The 19,339-nt window shown below is 34.9% G+C and overlaps 1 protein-coding gene across 1 annotated transcript in view; it reads right to left on the bottom strand.

Annotated features, from left to right (window-relative positions):
* LOC108578789 (peripheral plasma membrane protein CASK) overlaps positions 1–19,339 on the bottom strand; it is a 280,873-nt gene that overhangs the window by 237,932 nt on the left and 23,602 nt on the right. Inside the window, exons 4-5 of the mRNA XM_017942185.1 lie at positions 14,259–14,336; positions 9,963–10,138 (exon numbers count right to left, since the gene is read on the bottom strand). Coding sequence (XP_017797674.1) covers positions 9,963–10,138; positions 14,259–14,336 — 254 coding nt within the window. The remainder of the gene's footprint in view (positions 1–9,962; positions 10,139–14,258; positions 14,337–19,339) is intronic.

Below are 19,339 nucleotides of genomic sequence, written 5' to 3'. Positions count from 1 at the left end.
TCTTCGCGTTGCCGTTAAATTACGAGTATAATACCGTTTCGGGACGACCTAAACCAATTCTGACAATACCACCACGCGTGAAACAGCTTTCAACGTGATGCAAAGTAGTTTCAAGAGGGTGTACCACCGTGAGACGTGTTAAAATAGGGAAAAGTTTGGGAATTTTTTTTCGTAGATAACTAGTGGAGGAAAAGTTTCAAGTTTTTTCGGAAGATATGAACGTAAGTTTCGGCTTTTCTCTTCAATTTTTGCTAGGTAAAAATGGTACAAAATGGAGGAATTATCGGGGAATCTCTTCTGCTAGGACTGAGACGTCGGAAGTAAAGGATTCTTGTTAATTTATGAATGAAAATGTATTGTCTGACGTGTAGCTTATGATTTTTCAAAAATTGTAATTATTGTAGAAATAGTGGAAGTTTGAATTTGAAAAAAAAAAATCAGCTTTAAACGTTTCTACAGAATTAAATAATGGAGATGTAAGATACACTGTAGGCAATATATTTTTATTCATAAAGCAGGCAGAATTTTTGATTTAAAACGTTGCAATCCTTGCGAAAAAGAAATTTCGCAATATCTCCGCCATTTGGTAACATTTTCACTTTTTAAAAATTCAAGAGAAAAGCTGAAAGTTACGTTTATATCCTTTGAAAAAAATTGAAACTTTTCGTTTAGAAGTTATGTATGAAAAAAATTCCCAAACTTTGCATATTTTTAGAAGTCTCCTTGTGGTGTATCCCCATAAAGTATTCTTACAATGCAACGGAGAAAATTGGGAAATTATGTGCTCGGTTTCGCGATAATAGAGATTTCAGCCCAGTTTACCAAATTTCATTCTACGATTAGGTCCTAAATTATTATCTATTTTTCATTTTTCTTTTTTTGGAAATCTACACTCGTTGAAAAATTTGAAATTTCGTCAACTTTATTCAATTAAAAAGATAGGAAAATAATAATAATACTCCTATCGAATAATCCTGAGTACAATTATTCTAGATTTTTTTAAAACGAAAATGTTATTCGATGCGTTCAGCCTTCCTCACTTCTAATTTTCTAAGCATATGCATGTAATTCCGAGAAAAATGAGAAAGTATAATACAATGGCGAAAAATAGCAGAGAGATTCATGCTTCATAGATGAAAAGCGAAAAATCAACAAAAGAGCTGTTCGGGATAACAACAACATTGCTCTGTATTATATCTGATCGACGCGATAATAACGAATAACGTAGATCACGTTCGTCGAATTTTTATTCGTTTGAACGTACGAACGTTAGGCTGATTTTGTACAAACGCGTGAGCAAGTTGGATTTTTCGAAATTCTTGGAGCGCTTCACCTGGAAATTCATGAATCCAAGAAGACGTAGTTGTCGAAGATACGAAATTTGCTGCTCTACTTTCAAACGTACTTTCCTCTTTGACATTTGCGTTGTTCTTATTATTCGATAGCTTAAATTAGTTTGGAACTTGGAAGGCTGAATAACGGACCACAGCTTTCGGCGGATTTAACATCTGCTTTCAGACACGCTGTTCAGGTGACAACTTTCTTTTTTCCCGCGAAAACTCGAAAAATTGTTTCCTCTTGCTTTCCGAGTTGTTGCACGTCGACTAGAATCAGGACAAAGTTGAAGCTTGTCCAACTGGGTTAAGATCAGCATTTATCTACGATTTATTAAACTTTTAATTACCACTGCTGTAAGTTTCGATTGCAATTTTTTCCTTATTTATCGCGAAAGAATACCGCGGGAATAAGAAACTTCTAATGAAACACTTGCCAAGAAATACTGTACAGAATGAATAATTTACGTAAGAATACATACATTACAGTTGCAAAGAGAATAAGGAGCCTAAGATCGGCAAATCACAGAAGAAGTAAGAAAAAAAGTATCACTTAAATAGCAAATGTTTCGGGTACATTTTTCAATCGTAATCTTATCATACAGGGTGGACCAATTAAAACACGCAACCAAATGATCTCCTCCAGCTATAGTAGCCCCAAAAAATTTCAATGATTTCAGAAGGAAAATAAGATGGAAGAAATGGCAAAAAATGAAATGAAAATTCGCTTTTGATTTCAAATTTTAGAATCCAACTTCATTTCGTATTATTGTGCATGTTTATATGCACACCAATGTTTGCTACAACATACAATAGAAAAAAATACATTCACGTAGAAAAACATAGGCGGCCTTGAGAAAAAAAAAAAGAAATTCTTCCATCCTATTCACCCTTTGAAACCGTCCAAATTACACCTAAAAATTGTCTCGTGCCACCATAACCGGAGAAGATAATTAGGTGGCCTACTTCACGTGCCCCACCCAGTACACTCTGAATTAGAAAACGTCTAATTTCGCATTACAACGAGATACAGATTGCTTATTTAGATCCTCCGTAACAGTCTTTCACAAACAACCGGATCAATACTGTACATCTTGCAGGAAGAATGTATCGTGGTATTCGTTGCAGCATATCAGCCGGTTTTCGGTGCATATTAGTACTGGTTAGCGTCAAAAATAGATTCACCCAGAGTTTACTATTGAAACGCGGACAGAGGGAGGGAAGTGAAATTGAATGATTTATTGATTTTACGCGAATCAGAGGGCATAACTAGGAAGTCCGACCACTTACGCATGAGCACCTAGTAAAGTGGATCGATTGATATAACAAAGTGCATTTTATCAACGGCTCTTAACGGCGATACGATCGACTTTCCTACGACAATTCCTCCCGTAATAATCATAAAACAGATTTCTATCCGGAAAATGATCCAGACACCCGGCCGTGAAAGCGGGGGAAGTATTTTTCTTCCTTCTTTCACGGCGCGAGAGTGCAGGGGTGGTTGGAACGAATAAATTGACACTGATACTACGACTGAACCTCGATTGTGTTCGAGCATGCGATAATTCGAAGCTTTCGATTACCAAATAATCTCAACAGTTCGGCTTAAACGGAATTACAAAACGAAATTCCTGCGTGAATTTGCATCGAACACGGATACCTCGATGAAAATATGGACGGATTGTGGATTGTAAGAATTAAAAAAGAAGTGATTTTTGTCTGTTCGGTTGGTACATATGAAACGTGCTTTTTTTAAACGAAATTTTAGACACGTGCTTTTTTTTTTAAATAACGTATTTAAAGGGGTATTCTGAATTTTGGGGTAAAAGAATTTATCTCTTTTTCGCTGGTTTGCATTGCTTATAGCCTGGAAAATATGTCTGTCAATTTTTCGATGTTTAACGTAGATCTTTGAAAATATCTGAACGCGATTTTCTCGAAACAGTGTTTTCCAATATTGTCTGAATGTTTTCTGGGAAACTATTAGAAAGATTGCTTTCTCCTTTATACCGTATACTCAGAACATCTCTCGCTACTGTTCTAATCAAAATCAGGTCGATATGTTCGAAAATCCCTTCCTTTTTGGCAACTATAATTCAAGAAAACCGCGAGAAAAAGAGTAATTTTGAATATAATTAATTTCCTAAGAATTAAAGAAAATCCTTGGTTCAATTTTTTCTAGCAAAGCCGCCAGCCTTGGGACAAGTCAGCAAGGATGCCCGCACGCCTGAATTTTGTACAGATTTCAAGTCCTTACGAAGTCCTTACGAGAAAAGCATACACGAAGCATCAATATCCTAACTTTTCTTGTCGCTTAGAAAAAAAATCACGAAATCAATTGAAAAATCGTCGCTCTAAATTCGAGTACCCCTTTTTTAATCGAAACAATCTCCATACGATTGTTGGCACAACAATATCAGTTCACACGTCTGAATATTCCTGTGAAAGAAACCTGATTTAGTATCCGGAAAGCCTGGAGAAATATCGGTCTGTGAAAACACGAAGAATTAATATTCACGTGTCTAATACTCTCTCCTCAGCTTTTGTACGTTCTCTCTGGCCGGAAAAATGTTCGTTTCGGCTGGCGTTAAAGCTAGCTTCATCAGAGGTCTGATGACGCGTCGATGTCAGTTCGTACGTTTGAACACTGTTCGAAAAGGACACGGTTTACAGACGGAAGCCTCGAGCAGTATTAACTCGGCCTGCGAACCTCTCAAAGGTTTCAATATTCACACAGATTAAGGACTTTCGACGCTTCGACGAATAAACAACCTTAATCTACTGGCAATTGCGCTGTTCCGCTTCGGCGAATTTCATTTTCATGCATCGACGGGTGCGCTCTTTCGACAATCTATTTGATAACAAAATAAATACGAATTTTTCTCGTCGGTAGAAGTTTAATGAAATGTCGTTTTTTTTTTTCGACAGCTGAAATTGGCAGGTCTACACTGTATATTGAATTTTGATGGATCAGAAATTTTTACATCAAACAGTCGAGAAGAAGGAATTTGTTGTGGTGCACGTGTGTTGGATAGTAAAAAGAATTCATGATACAATTGTTTGGAAATTATTATGTGACGTGACGGACAATAGGGATATTCGCGTAATTTTTTTTAATTGACGATTTTTATACGTTCGGTATAATGAAACTAGTTAATCGTTTGGAAATGTGTACAGAATCGTGTGGAAATTATTTTGATTAAATACATTATTTTTTGAGGAAACACGATGTATTAACATAAAATTTCATATGCGCCAACTTAATTTTTTAGTTTTTAAAAAGCAAGAACGTAAAATCGGTCAGGAATAATCGGCTACTAAAATGTAAACTTCAGAATCACACTGTTAATAACATTCGTAAAATTCTGAAACCTATCTTTTTCACAAGAAATTTCTTTTAGTAATCTAAATTGTTCCGATTTCTGTGTCTGACAATACAATTGGTTTATTCAGTTCAATTTTAGAAACTCAATTTTGCATTTTGCTCAATTTTCAAAATTCAATTTTTGTATTCCATTCAATTTCAACCTAATAAAAGCACCAAAAGCTACTAATACGTATTCAACTGATGTTCTACCATTTACCAAGTCAACGTATAAGTTTAAAAAACACGAAATAATTAGGAATCAGTATGAATTAGGCACAATGATATCAATGACTTTATATTTCATTTAAGGAACATAATAATCACGTGGCGGCGACTGTAAGTTTGTAATTGTGCAATCCGAGTCGCAGTCTCATCAAGGTGTATTTTTCTTCATTAGGCTGTACTACCTTCCTCAGAAATTGAACTGTCCACGGAAGACTGATTAGACTCTGTCTTCTCGGAGTATATGAAGGTGCATTTCTGAATGAGAAAAGGTGACAGAACAGAGGTGAACGAATTCTGTTCTAAATACTTCTCAAAAAGCTAACGAGATTGAACTTTTCTTCTTTTTTTTGTTCATTTCTAGAAATCTTAACAACGCGTTAAATCCTATTTGAAGCAATTAACTTCGCTTTTCGCGTGTGCTTTTAATTACTCGAGAATTAAACATATAATTAAAATAAAATTTCCCTCTCTTCTTCCTTTTCATTTTCACTGCTGATAGCGTGTTTCTTTTTCATCTATTTCGAGAGAAAGGAATTTTAAACTGTCTTCCATAAAAGATTTTATCTTCAAAAGGGAAAAAGAGTTTAACGAATAAAATATATATATAGCACCATGAGACTACAATGGAATTTTAATTGCACAATTATGTAGCTACAGTTGTCATTTCTTATTATCCTGCAATGAAATGTGTGTGAAATAAAAAGCACCTGATAGAACATAGAATAGAATACCATGCTTATTTTTATATAATTTTTAATCATTAGATAACAACATTTATCAGCCAATATAGATCAGACATAATTTTCCTCATAATTCTATTAAAGATAATACAAACAATTTTTCTAAATAAAAAGACTCGCAATAAATTAATTGATTTTACATTTAAAAAAAAAAGAAACGAACTTTTAGACTTTTACTTTGTAGTGGGTTAACCCTTTCGTGACAGAATTACTGTCTAAAGGAATTTATTATTTATCCATCGATTATCGTGTCTATAATGAATGCTAAATTGCGATTAATTATTGTTCGAGTACTCAAGTGGCACATTCGCGTTCCACTGGTCACGAAAGGGTTAATACATTAACATAACCTGTGTATAATTATCCCACGTTTCATATTTGTTTCCGATCGCGAGTTCGTAACTATAATATAATCAGCTACTACGATTTGAATAATCAAGGTTCTACCGTAGTTACAGAGTAACAAAATACTCGTATCTCGCGTAAACATGGAAACTTGATCGACTATAAATTCCCATCGGCGTATCTTGAGGCAGGTGTAAACTCTACTTACCACGGGATCATGCGATATCGAAGCAACCGAAGATCGCAAGATACGGAGACACCAACGAAGACAATCGTTAGAAAGGTATAACGAAGGAGAACGAACTCCTTGGAGGGAAATAGCCGATAAAAGCCGTTGCATTCTGCACATTGAACATCGAGAAATTTTCGAATACGAACTGCCAATCATCGACCAAGCGAGCAAATAGTGAAGAATAGGACATTCAGAGCAAAGAGAGATGATACGAAAACACCAAGTGTCTTTTGAAAAAAGTATTTCTTAACGAATGTTTAAAATAGACGATCGTTGCGTTGTATGTGGGAAAAAGAAAGAAAGAAATGGTACATTGTCGTTGAACGATGTGAAGAGGCAGCATTCAATCCTAGATTTAGAACGTTTGGCAATATGTATAGTTGGTGGAAGCAATACCGCGATGTCGTAAATTGAAGCATTGAGGAAGTACGTCTAAAAATAGGTGAAGTTTGGGAATTTTTTTCGTAGGTAACTACTGAATGAAAAGTTTCAACTTTTTGAAGGGATATAAAGATAACTTTCAGCTTGCTTCTCCAATTTTTAAAAAGTGAAAATGTTAGAAAATGGAGGAGGAGTAATTCGCTAATTTCGAAACTTCTTCGGTTAGAATATCGATTACTGGCCGCCGTCGTCGGCAAGTATTGCAACGACTGAACTAAAAAATTTTTGTCGATTCATGAGTAAAAATGTATTATCTGCAATGTAGCTTGAGCTTTTTCGAAAATTATAATTATTATAGAAATGGTGGCAGTTTGAAGAGGAAAAATCTGTTTTTACCAAAAGAATCAACTTTAAACGTTTCTAAAAAATTAAATAATTGAGATGTCGAAAAAGTATTACGCCACATTGTAGATAATACATCCGTATTTATAAATCAATAAAAATTTTTTATTTCAGACGTTCTAATTCTTGCCGACGATTGCGGCCAGTAATCGACGTTCTAGCAGAAGATGTTTCGCAATAACTCCTCCATTTTGTAACATTTTCACTTTTTAAAAATTGCAGAGGAAAGCTCAAAGTTACATTTATATCCCCTGAAAAACTTGAAACTTTTCCTTTAGTAGTTACCTGTGAAAAAAATTCCCAAACTTGCGCCTATTTTTAGACGATTCAAAACGGCGACACCGATTAGGATCTCGCTGTATCGCTTCCGCCGACTATACTACGAACGAATAGAGAGGCCTTCCCCCTTTTTCTTGTCAATTCATCGCCAGAGAATCCTCCTCTTGCAGTAACTAAGTGGCGCTTTTCATCTGCAGAGACGTTAATCAGCTTTGTCTACAAATATGTCACTCTGCCAGCAGCAATAATGTCCTAACCCGCAGGGCAAGCTCATCTCCTTGCCTCTGAATCTTTTAAGGCTGCTCCTACAACGGTGTCTACTGTAAAGGAGGTCGCATAGCTCAACGACATTCGTTAAGGTCGTTCTTGTAAATAATGGATTCTACTAGCCCGCGTACATTCAAACACCATCCCTTTCAGTGGTTCGTGAAAAATGAACAAACTTGCTGATACTGCATGTAAATATCACTTAAAGTGTCAAAGCTGAAACGCGATTCGACGGCAAGGATATGTGTGCAATTTATGGAAATACTATATTAAACTTTATGCTCGGACGTGTGATCGTAAAATTGTACCTTGGAACTTGTCTTTTTACCGAAACCTGATAAATATTTTCTAACTACAGGTAAGTTTGCTATACTAAAAAGAATTTGTTTTTAAATTACCACACCCTTTATATCGAAAGTGTTTAATTCGTATTATTTAGCAACACTGCTACCCCAAAAATTCCAAATGGAAAATATTCTACTAATTACTGAAACTGAATTATCAAGATTATTTTTAAGACTCTTAAAAATAAAAATAGTAACAAAGAAACTACCTTGAAACTGTATATTAAAAATCCTACTAAAATTTCTTCTTAATTATCACACCCTTTATATCGAAAGTGCTTAATTTTTATTATTTAACAACGCTGCCACCCTAATTTTCAAATACAAAATACTCCATTACCAAATTACTTTCCATAAATTTGCTAAATTACCAAGATTATTTTTAATGCTTTGAAAAATAAAAAATAATAGCGAAATAATAGTTTCATGTAATACTATATCATCAGTTTTTACCTCAATTTCGGTACCGATACTGAAATACGTGATATTACGACGAAACGCAACAGTAGATTACCACAAACTATATTTATCAACTAATACAACATACTAATGTTACGCAACTACCAAATTCTACCAAAGTATACCTTGATCTGTGGTCACAGGCCAGTGAAACTTATAACACTACATCCCAAACAGTAATTGTTAAAAAAATTAAGAAAAAAAAAAGTGAAAAAAAAAGGTAGGAGAATAATATGCAAATTAATATCGAATGCTGCCTCTCCAATGATTGCAAAGAATAGAAGCGTGATTCAGTACTAACGCGATTCTGTTGTAAAATTAATAATGTCATTAAGTAAGAACGACATTTGTCGTGATATCAGGATCGAACGAAGTTAGCTCTCTTCCTCGAACTAACGCGCAAGAAAGTTTTAAGTGACAATTCACGTTTGCTACATTTCTCTGGATAAACGAGTTCGTTTTGCTTTGAACACGGAGAATTCAATAATTTATCGACGTCGCGAAACGTCTACCGAGGAACTCTTCCGCCGTTAATGTGGCACGTTTGCTTATACGTATGTGTGACTGCGGTTTGATAACTAGATCCTTTGTGACGATCTTCGACAAAGGAAACCCTTCATTTACAATTAATCCAGTATTGAACCGGTAACAAACAAGCAATTTCGAAGTGGCTTAATTAACCGAAACATAAATTTTTCATTCTTTCAATTATTTCGTACCATGAAGCATTTAGAGATAACAGAATCGTAACGTTCTGTTTAACTGCGAGCAGATAATACGATTTGCAATTACGTAGTCGGTAATTAACGATTTAGTCATTCGGTAAATTCATAATTTCTAATTCTAAAATTTGAAATTCTAAACTCCAACTTTTCTATCTCTCTCATTTTTATGCTATCTATATTTTGAATATTTCCTTCAATTTGTTCATCTCTATTTTGTGTACGTTACTTCGTTCAATTCCACGTAAACAATTTGTTGAATTAATAATAATACGAAATTAACAATTGTTATCTAAGAGAATTTGACTCGACTACTATGATACTTTTTACCACAAAAGTGAAATTTTAATCAGAGTTTTGTGAATCTGTCGTAACACTGCAAATCGTCGTTTCCTCTTTCATTTCTATATGCAAAATAAAAACAATATTTTCAGAACCCTCTGACGATAAAACGAATTTCTTTTCTACCACTTTTCATTACTAAAAGTTATAAGTATTTCTAAAAGAAAAGATACTCGAAACGCTAATTTGCTCGAATCCGAGTAAACTTGAAACACGTCTAAACAAAACGGTATCGTTAATTCCCTGAGCTGTCCGTTCGGTGGAATCGCGTGGATCGTGATATTCCACGAGGAGAATCCTCGAATCGGTTGCACGGCAGCGGTGATTGCAGCCACCTTTGCATAGTATAACACGTGTTCAAAGAAGAAAAGAACAGATGAGAACGAACGCGAAAGTGTGGCGAAGAGAGCTAACGCCGTAGCCGGTGTGTTTCCCTCGAGAATGCGCAGGAAAGAGTATGTTCTGTGGATCGACTATACACTCAGAGAAAACGTGAACGAAAGAGAAAAAGTGCTAAACATACCGACGCCGTTTGCCTGGGACGACTGAAGTTGCACGGCGACACTGAAGCCGCGTAGCTTCACCGGTGCGGAATTTTCCTTGCCCGCTAGGAGGGCGCATTGCGGCTTTAGATCACGATGAATTATGTCGTTCTCGTGGCAGTAGCGTAACGCCTCCAGGATCTGTCGCATGTAATGGCTGGAAAACGAAAGCTGCTGTTACACTCTAGTCCTGAGGGGGATCAGTATGTATGTATGGTTTGAAAAATATACGCGCGTTGTGTCTATTCTGTTCGATGGATGAAAATCCTCCCGGTCTTATCTCGACTGCATAGTGTACGCGATATTGTCGTGGCTCGAGCGGGAACTTGTCTTCCTTTGTTGCCGCAATTGTATTACGTTTCGCGTGACGAGACGGATTATACGTTCCACTGTTTTTTATTTAAGGGGTTGTATTGCATTGGGACTTGTTTTCTCGGGTAACTGTTGAGGGAAAAGTGTGAATTTTTTTTTGAAGATATAAGTGAAGCTTTGAGTTTGTTTCACGAATTTTTGGAAAGTCGAGACGTTGCAAAATAGAGGAGTTATTCCTATTCTGCTGGAGTAACGAAGGGGTCGTATAAGTTTCTCGGCGGTAAAAGTTGGTCCATGTTTGTGAGTGACTGGAGGATGAACTGTTAGGCCGATTTACTTCATTCTTTTTGTAGTATAAAAGTACACGTTTGCAGAGTAGAAAATAGGAATGAAGAATTGAAAATTGTTAGAATTATGGCGTCTACGTGCAATGGTGTAATAAGCATGAGTCAGCTCGTACGAGTGATCAGAAATGAATATTTCCGATTTTTTTACATTCTTTGGGATCGTAGTTCTCGACCCAAAAAAAATTGCGTGCTTGACAACAATTTGAAAAAAGGTTCGTGATTTTTGTTTAAAAAACTGTACAATTTCTTTTGCTATTCAAAAATGGTTCAAAATTTCTTTGAAAAAGCCTGGTGAGCCGATAACGATATGCAACATCCTTTTAATATGCTTTTTCTTTCAGACCACTTATGTGAAGTTTCTTTTTTAATTTCCAAGGGGACTAGATGGTGAATTAAATTCCGTTCAGTGACGAAATTTAAGATGACAAAAATTTCACTGTGTATTTCCAATATGTCCTAATTGTAATAAAAGCCACCTGTACATAATTCGAATAAAGTGTATCAGGTAAAAATATTGATAATAAATTTTACCATAGACAAAGCAGTTTTTGTAAATAATAAAACCGAATATAATGTGTATAAAAAGTAAAGTATAGATGTAACTGTTTACAGGACTAGATAGAGCAAACAGAAGGCAGAAAACGATTTACGAACATAACTTTGATCTGACCTCATTCCAGGAACATTACCATATTTAATATCTCAACGATTATCCCTTCTAAACCAGTTTAATTAATTTCATTTAGAATCGTGCTATTAGCGTCCTGAATATTTTCATATATTCAATGTAACTTGCTAATTACTTTCATACATTTTCACAATATTCTACGAGTCGTTTTCCCTGCAAGCCTAGTCTGTGAACAGCGGTGCATGTTGAAAGTTTCTAATAGCGTTTTCTATTAAGAAGACAGGTGAATAAATGATAACAGCGAAAAACAGTGTAACTTTGGATCTAGGTCAAACATTTTTACACATTGTTGTGCACTCCTGAAGTTACGTCCGCGATTTGTGATAATGAAAACAATATCCAGAGAATTGTTTCACGAAATGTTATATAGTTTAGTTTTGCGAAACTCTTAATATTATTAATGCTATTAATCCTTTTGAGTACGTGGTAGCAGATTTTAGTAAGTGACGCATGTAGCAGACGGTAGCTGTTCACTCGCGGTCGGAAAATCTTTTGTTTTGACGTAGTAACATTTTTAAAAAATTTAAAATTTATCGTTTTTACATTTCTTTTATTAAATTAAGGTGGAAGCGCGCAAAGGACAAATATCAAGGATTAAATTAAAGTGAAAGTGTGCCAAAAGGCACCGGCGTAAGAAAATATTCAAAACGCCTATAGGCGCCAAGGTCGCGGTGCCAGAAAACATTCAAACCGCCTATAGGCGCCGAAGGCACAGTACGAAAAAATTTTCAAAGCGTCAAAGAATGAAAGAATTAATATTAAAATACGTTTATTATTAATCTTCGAATGTTCAAGCTTTGCTTTAAATAATGTTCAAGGTAACGATGAATAAAAAAAAATTTGTAGTGTCCAAATATTTGTGTGACACGAGAATTTATATTATTCAAGCAACTTCATATAACGCACAAAACAATCCATTTCTTTTTTTCAATCACTATATGCAGTTATACGAAACGCACATAAGTAAAAAAGTTAAAACTATAGTAATGTCTAAACATTTTTATAACTGGCTGCAGCCATATTAATGTCATTCAACTAAATGAACACACTCTTATCTGATTAGAGCCTATTTTCTATCGTCCAACGAAACATCAGTTAGTTGTTCTTTTGTGAAAACGACAATGACTGCGGCGATTAAAGCGACGGGAGCAAAATTAACTCGTGGTTAAATAGCGTAAAAATGTCTATGCTCCTTAACCGTATAGGTCACGCGATTAAGGAAAATGTTAAAGGAATGAGTGACAGGGTATTATTGAAGGTTGCTCGAGATATAAAAAACGATGGTCAGAGCGCCTGGCTCTTGTGTATTTATTGCATATTCGTTAAACTGTCCAGATAATGTCGGTTCAATCGACGTTTTGTTTAAGGGTGAAACGCGAAGTGGATACATTCGTTAAAACAGCCATTTTATCCTCTTTCATTTGCCTGTAAGATATTGCGAGGTTGATTAGCTGATAAACGTTTCAATCAGGTTGTCGAATATCGAATATTCGAATCGATACGAACAGGCGGCCAACTAAATGTCGAAAAATACACAACGAAACGAAACGATGCAGAATTTAATAATGGCATTTTCAAGATACGATGAACATTTTTTGGATATCGGTGATTAATGTTTCGATTTATAGAGAGATATAAAGTGTTTAACAACAGTATAAGTGTTTGCAAAGTTTCGAAAAAAACAATTTTTTGGAAAGCAGGATTTTATTTTATTATCCTCGTTTATTTGCTAACTGTTACAAAATAACAATAAACATATGATTTAACTAGAACAGCATGGACAATAGTGAATTATAGATATTTTGCCTATATGCTCGTATCTTCTTTACTTTTTCGAGAAAAGAAAATAGGAATTAATATTATACACGTCGCGTCGTTGAGAACAATGAAACATTTCAGTGATGTTAACCCTGCAGCAGATTTTAACACGTGACGTACGTGACAGACGGTAGATGTTCAATCGCGGTCGCGAAATCTTTCGTTTCGGCGTTTTAAAATTTTTTGAACATTTAAAAATTGAAATTAAAATATTTTAAAATTTATTATTTCGTTAAATTAAGGCGGAGGTGCGCAGAGAACAAGAGTCAAGGCTTAAATTAAGGTGAAAGTGTGTCGAAAAGCGCCAATAGCACAGTGCGAGAAAATATTCAAAACGCCTATAGGTGTCAAGGCCACGGTGCAAGAATATATTCAAAGCGCCTATAGGCGCCAAAAGCAGTGACAAGGTTGATGAAATAAAATAAGAATAGGAAATATTCCTTCTTCAAACCTAACACGAAATTATAGTGCTTGCATAAGGTGTCAACTTCGTGTTGTTGTTACAATATTCTTTAATTATGAGATTTTTAGAAAATGGACGAAATCGTGGACTCGTTTAACAGAGAATCGATCTCCCTGTATCTTTTTCCATAAAACTGCGTCTTCGTTTCTATATAATTTAAAAAACAATGAATTTCTAACACAATCCATGCAAACATTAGCGATAACTTTCTCACATTTCCTTGGAAATTAGTAAAGTTAGAGAAACAAGAAAATTGTGAATGCAATGAGACAGAGAAAGACCTGAAAATTGTACGGCAGATAACACTGGCAAGATTCACTCGAAGGAGGAAGAGAAATGATTTCGATGCAATTGTTTAAAATCAAATCTAACGATAATTTCTACATTCTTTGAGTCTATAACGATAATGATATACAATGGGGATAAAATTGTGCAGTCGTCGCGAATTTTTACGTGTCAACGTGTAACATCGTTATGAATGCAGAATAGAAAAGGGGAATTGTTGCAGCTCAGGTCAAGTCTAGGGTAAATATCCTTCCCTTATAAAATTATAAAAGGGTAGCGTTCGTGAGGAGTACATTCGAAAACAAAAGAAAACGTCTTTAATGCTTGAAATAATTTCACGTTCACAGTGCGCCAATCTTCTTACCTGGCAACCGCTTCGCTGTACACGAATCCGGCAGTCGCTCTCCGAACGACTTCGAAGCATAAATCAGAGCCATCCATACTGAAACAGAAGCACGACATTAATGCATAATTTACAAGGTGTAGCGATTTATCGTTCTGTCGGGAGAGAGAGAGAGATAGAGAGAGAAAAAAAGAAATACTCGGGTCCGTACTTTGTTATGCTTCTAACGCGTGCACATATTTCATAGGACTCTACGCAATAATGTACAGTAATCTTTAATCAAATAAGTATATCGTGTCACGTAACGATTGCTTTTTCTCCCTTTGCTCAAGATAAGGTAAAAATATGATGTATTACGTTGAAAAGAAATGCAATTGCACAATACCACCGCGTAGAATTGCCATTTCAAAACAAATTAATAATTTAAGCAGATTTACTCTCTTCAAAAAATAACGCAGACTGTATTAATTACACGATTTACGCTACATACCGGGTGTCAAAATCTTTTCGGATGAAACTTTGTCAATGTGTTCTATGGATATAGGTAAGAAAAAAATGTTATATGGACATAGGTCGTTTGAAGCTTCGTATCACGGTAATCGCAAGTTCGTTGCGTATTACTGTTGTAACTTTTTAATGAAGCTTCGAACGACCTACGTTTATATAACATTTTTCTCTTACTTATACCCACAGAACATGCTGGCGAATTTTCATCGGAAACAACTGAAACAATTAGGACACCCTGTATATAGTTATTACTTTCCATTCAAACTGCTTACGTTGTAAACTCGAAACAAAGCGTACGTACGTGCATTGATTATGAATGAAATAAACGCGATTAAAATAAACGAACCACATTCATGATCAATAACTGACAGAATTGCACGAATTGATCACGTTAACAATCGTGACGAGACTTTTTTGATGTAGCACAGCCTATTTGAGATTTATTCAACGTTGATTGAGAGCTATTCAAAATGGTGCGAAATTGTTTACGAAGAGTTTGGTCTTGGAATACGACAAAAGTTTGAAGAACTTTGACGAAATTCATTTAGAAATGTCGACACATCGAGGTATCGTGTTTTGTAAAATTGAAATTGTCAGTTGTAACGTATCTAGAAGATATAGCACGAAATTGCAGGCACTTATAGCTTCCGTTTAAGAACTTTGCGTGCTTCTTGATGTACGTAAGTACATATGTGTGTGTTAAAACGCGTGACTAATTCATACGATGCTTCAGAAACACTAGACATCCAATTAGAACAATTGGTGACATGAAAGCTCATTTCTTTGCGCAATAAGGATAGGACGATTATACGGCGTTATATCCAGTGGAACGAAGATATCTGCATTGCACGTTGTAATTTTCTATCGTCTTGGAAACATTAATTTTGAAATGTGAATTTTTCTGTAATTACTATCTATACATAGGAAGAAAAATACCTTGAAATTCTTGATATTAAATTACTCAATTATTTTCTACTTGCTCCTAAATATTAAACAATTCTTTGTGCTTTTATTGTTGAAGTTATTTCGACCATAATGATTGAATTTCAAATTCGAATACGAAGACATTTTCCATCACTGATTGTCCTTGTTCAATATGTACAAATGCAAACATACAGTTGCTGCAATTACTGCCTACAATAATTCTCTTTACCTAGTCGATTGTACTGCACACAGAGAATAATGAAGGTACTGGAACTTCGAAATGTACTTGGCTAAAACTACTGGTTTCGAATAAGGTTGTCCTTCTTTTGGAAAAGAATCATTTGGAATGGTTAACAGAACTTGAAAATTATTTGTATAATTTATAAATGTTATGTCATAGTTGTGCAATAGTCAATCTTCTTGTGTTACGTTTAGAATAAACTACTTCTATAATGTAACTCCATTCTTCTAAAAATAATCGAAATCGTCCTCAATTAGAAGATCAATTAAAAGATTAAAACTATCATACAGACATTCGAAAAAGTGAATTTGAACACATTAACAATTCACATTTCTTTAATTCGTCGAGCAAGAATCTGTTTGCGACATCAAAAGCGACATTTTCAGCAATTTGTAAATTATTAAAATAAAACAATTATTGAAATTTATTGCATTATTTAAAAGTACACCAAATCTTGACTGACGTTATTTATAAACAGAAATAGAAGTAGCGGTGGCTAGATAGACTGGGTGAACTAAGCAGATTGTGGTTATTTTGTATAGTATAGTAAGTGCACGCGCAGCTAATGAATATTCAAACTCAATTTACTCGGAAATGGAACCCCACATAAACAAATTTTTTCGTATATCTTCGACTTATATTTGCATGAGCAATCATCTCCTATCTGTATGCACTAAAATTACCGAAACACCCCGTATGGCCTAGATAAAAAAGAAAGAGCGCAAATAACTATATTTTCCAATCTACGTTCAAAAACTTTAATAAAAACATTTTGTCGACAGTTACAAATCGTCAATATTTCACGAATATATTTAACATGTACAGGGTGTCTCAGACAACTGGGTGGAGCTATATCTTTAAAACGGTTAGAAAGAAATTTCGAGTGGTAAAATTACACGATGTTATGTTTTACATTTTTGCAATTTTTGTGCATCGATGTGGTTGCAAAGTGTAGCTACTTTCTTTTCTTAAATGGAACTATATAATTTTCCTTGCATAAATCGATTTCTTGAGTTATTCTTCCTATAAAAGTAACGGAGTTCGATAATCGAAAACTGAATAATTCACGAGATGTTTCAATTTTCTCAGTAAAACTTCGCGACGTATTGCAAGAAGATCGCATCGTATCGGAAATAGCCTAAATAACTGGAAACCAAATAGATGATATAAGAAATAATATCAAGACACGAAAGAAGAAATCCATTTGAAAAAAGAGTGCAGTTGCACTTTGCCACCATATATAAATATGCCCGCAAATGCATAAAACTAATGCTGAATTGTAGAACATATAAAACCATTTAATTTTGCTTTCTAAAAATTTTTTCTATTTCCAACCGTTTTAACAATTTCGCCATTCTTAGCGCCTATAGGCGTTTTGAATATTTTCTCGCACTGTGACCTTGGCGCCTATAGGCGTATTGAATATTTTCTCGCGCTTCGTCCTTGGCGCCTTTTGTCACACTTTCACCTTAATTAATCCTTGATTTTTAAGTTTTAAATGTTAATTTTTAGTTCTAAAATTTTTCAATTTTAATTTTAAAACGCCAAAACGAAAGATTTTGATATAGCTCTACCTACCTGCGTGAAGCAGACTATAATATTGCAACAATCTAACAAGAATTATGTGGTTATTAGGAGAACAACCAGCAAGTATTCTAGATATGCTGAAACTTTTCACCCCGGATCTATTACCGTTTACCGTGCAACAACAGTACACCTATAACCAAGTGTTATTGTGTAACAATCATGCTCAATTATTAAACAGCCTTTACATATTCCGAATTAGCTTCAAACGGTTTAATTGGCTGTTACGGTGTTCTCTGGTAATAGTTTTAGAGCTTGGTTTTATAATTCTGTTTTCGCGTATGTTTCGTTTCAACATCGATATGGCCGGTTTTCTGAAATCTACTCTGAACCATTTTCACAAAGGATTACTGTAGCTGATCGATTTTTCATTCCCAGTTACGAGTTTCCGTGAAAAGTTTTTATTTCTCCCTTTCCGTTAAATACTATACGATATTATCTTCGAACAGCAAAATCCATTTGCTTCATTTACGAATACCTTTTACACAACAAGAAAATATCAGATATTAATCACTGCTTGCAAAGCTATTTCTCTCAATTTGCTAAATTTATTTTTTTTGTAATGAAAATTCACAGGCTCAAATAAGTTAGTTGAATATTTTTGAAATATTCAATATTGTACAATTTATATACCAAATTCCTCACTCGTTTCGAATTACGTATGCGATTTATAATTCACTATGTTGTATAAATATTGAAATGTAATATTATTTGTTATTTGAAAGTTACAAAAAATTTGAGCGGCCAAACGTGAATCAAATCTACGAATTTCTTAGTTTCCTCGTTGTTATTGCTCTTACTAATCGGAATTACAAATGAAGACCCTGATCCAACGATATAAAAATTCGGCATTTCTAATATACCATTAATACATAGATTAGATATATTCATATTGAAACTATTGACAAACACTGCAATTACGTCATTGATTACATAAGTATACCAAAGTTGAGGGAAACGAGGAAAATTAACTAACTACATTACCACACAACTACAGAAACCGCAATGTTATCGCATAAATGCAAACCGTAACGATCGTATAACCTCAGAAATTCGTTTATTATCAGACATCATGTAAATGAACATTCAAGCTTGAATAATTTCACATTATTCCCTACGGAATTTATTCCAAAAGACGAAAACCGTGTAACGTAATAATAACGTAAAACATTAAAATCCACTTTCTCCAGTCAAAATACCACAAACTGCACCTCCGTTTAATAGAAATTGACCCTTTCGCTGTGTAAAATTTAGTACGTTCAATTATGGCCGCAAAATCTTTCATTTTGGCGCTTCAAAATTAAAAAAAAAATTTTAACTTAATTTTAAATTAAGATGGAAGTGCGCAAAGGGCAAAAATTAAGGATTAAATTGCGGTGAAAGTTTGCCAAAAGTCGTCAAGGGCGCGGTGCGAGAAAAATATCGAAACCGCCTGTAGCCGGTGAAGGGCGCAGCGCGAGAAAATATCGAAAGCGCCTATAGGCGGCGAGAGAACGGCGCGAGAAAATATTCAAAGCGCCTGTAGGTGGCAACAGCGGTGAAAAGGTTAAAATTGGACAATACTGTACAAATTCGAGGCTAGGTGGACGGTGACCTTTTCACGTGACTGCACTTCTAATTGCTCTCGAAAAACGGAATTTTTCTGGCTTAGAAAATCGTTCACCTCAAAGCTTGTTGAAAAAGTGAAAACAAATTGTTGAAAGAGAACTTAACGCGTAAAAGAGAACCGGCTGCCGTCGTCGGTCGCATATTCAGATGGAGATCATTTAAGAAATTACGAAGAAATTCCAGTAAACGAAAAACTACGAGACATCGCCGTGCTCCTACTTACGTTCCACCCTTCTTC

This window comes from Habropoda laboriosa, unplaced genomic scaffold (assembly GCF_001263275.1).
Source record: "Habropoda laboriosa isolate 0110345459 unplaced genomic scaffold, ASM126327v1 scaffold47, whole genome shotgun sequence".
NCBI classification, from domain to species: domain Eukaryota; kingdom Metazoa; phylum Arthropoda; class Insecta; order Hymenoptera; family Apidae; genus Habropoda; species Habropoda laboriosa.
The sequence above is the reverse complement of the archived record's forward strand: the minus strand, read 5'-3'. Positions and strand labels throughout refer to the sequence as shown.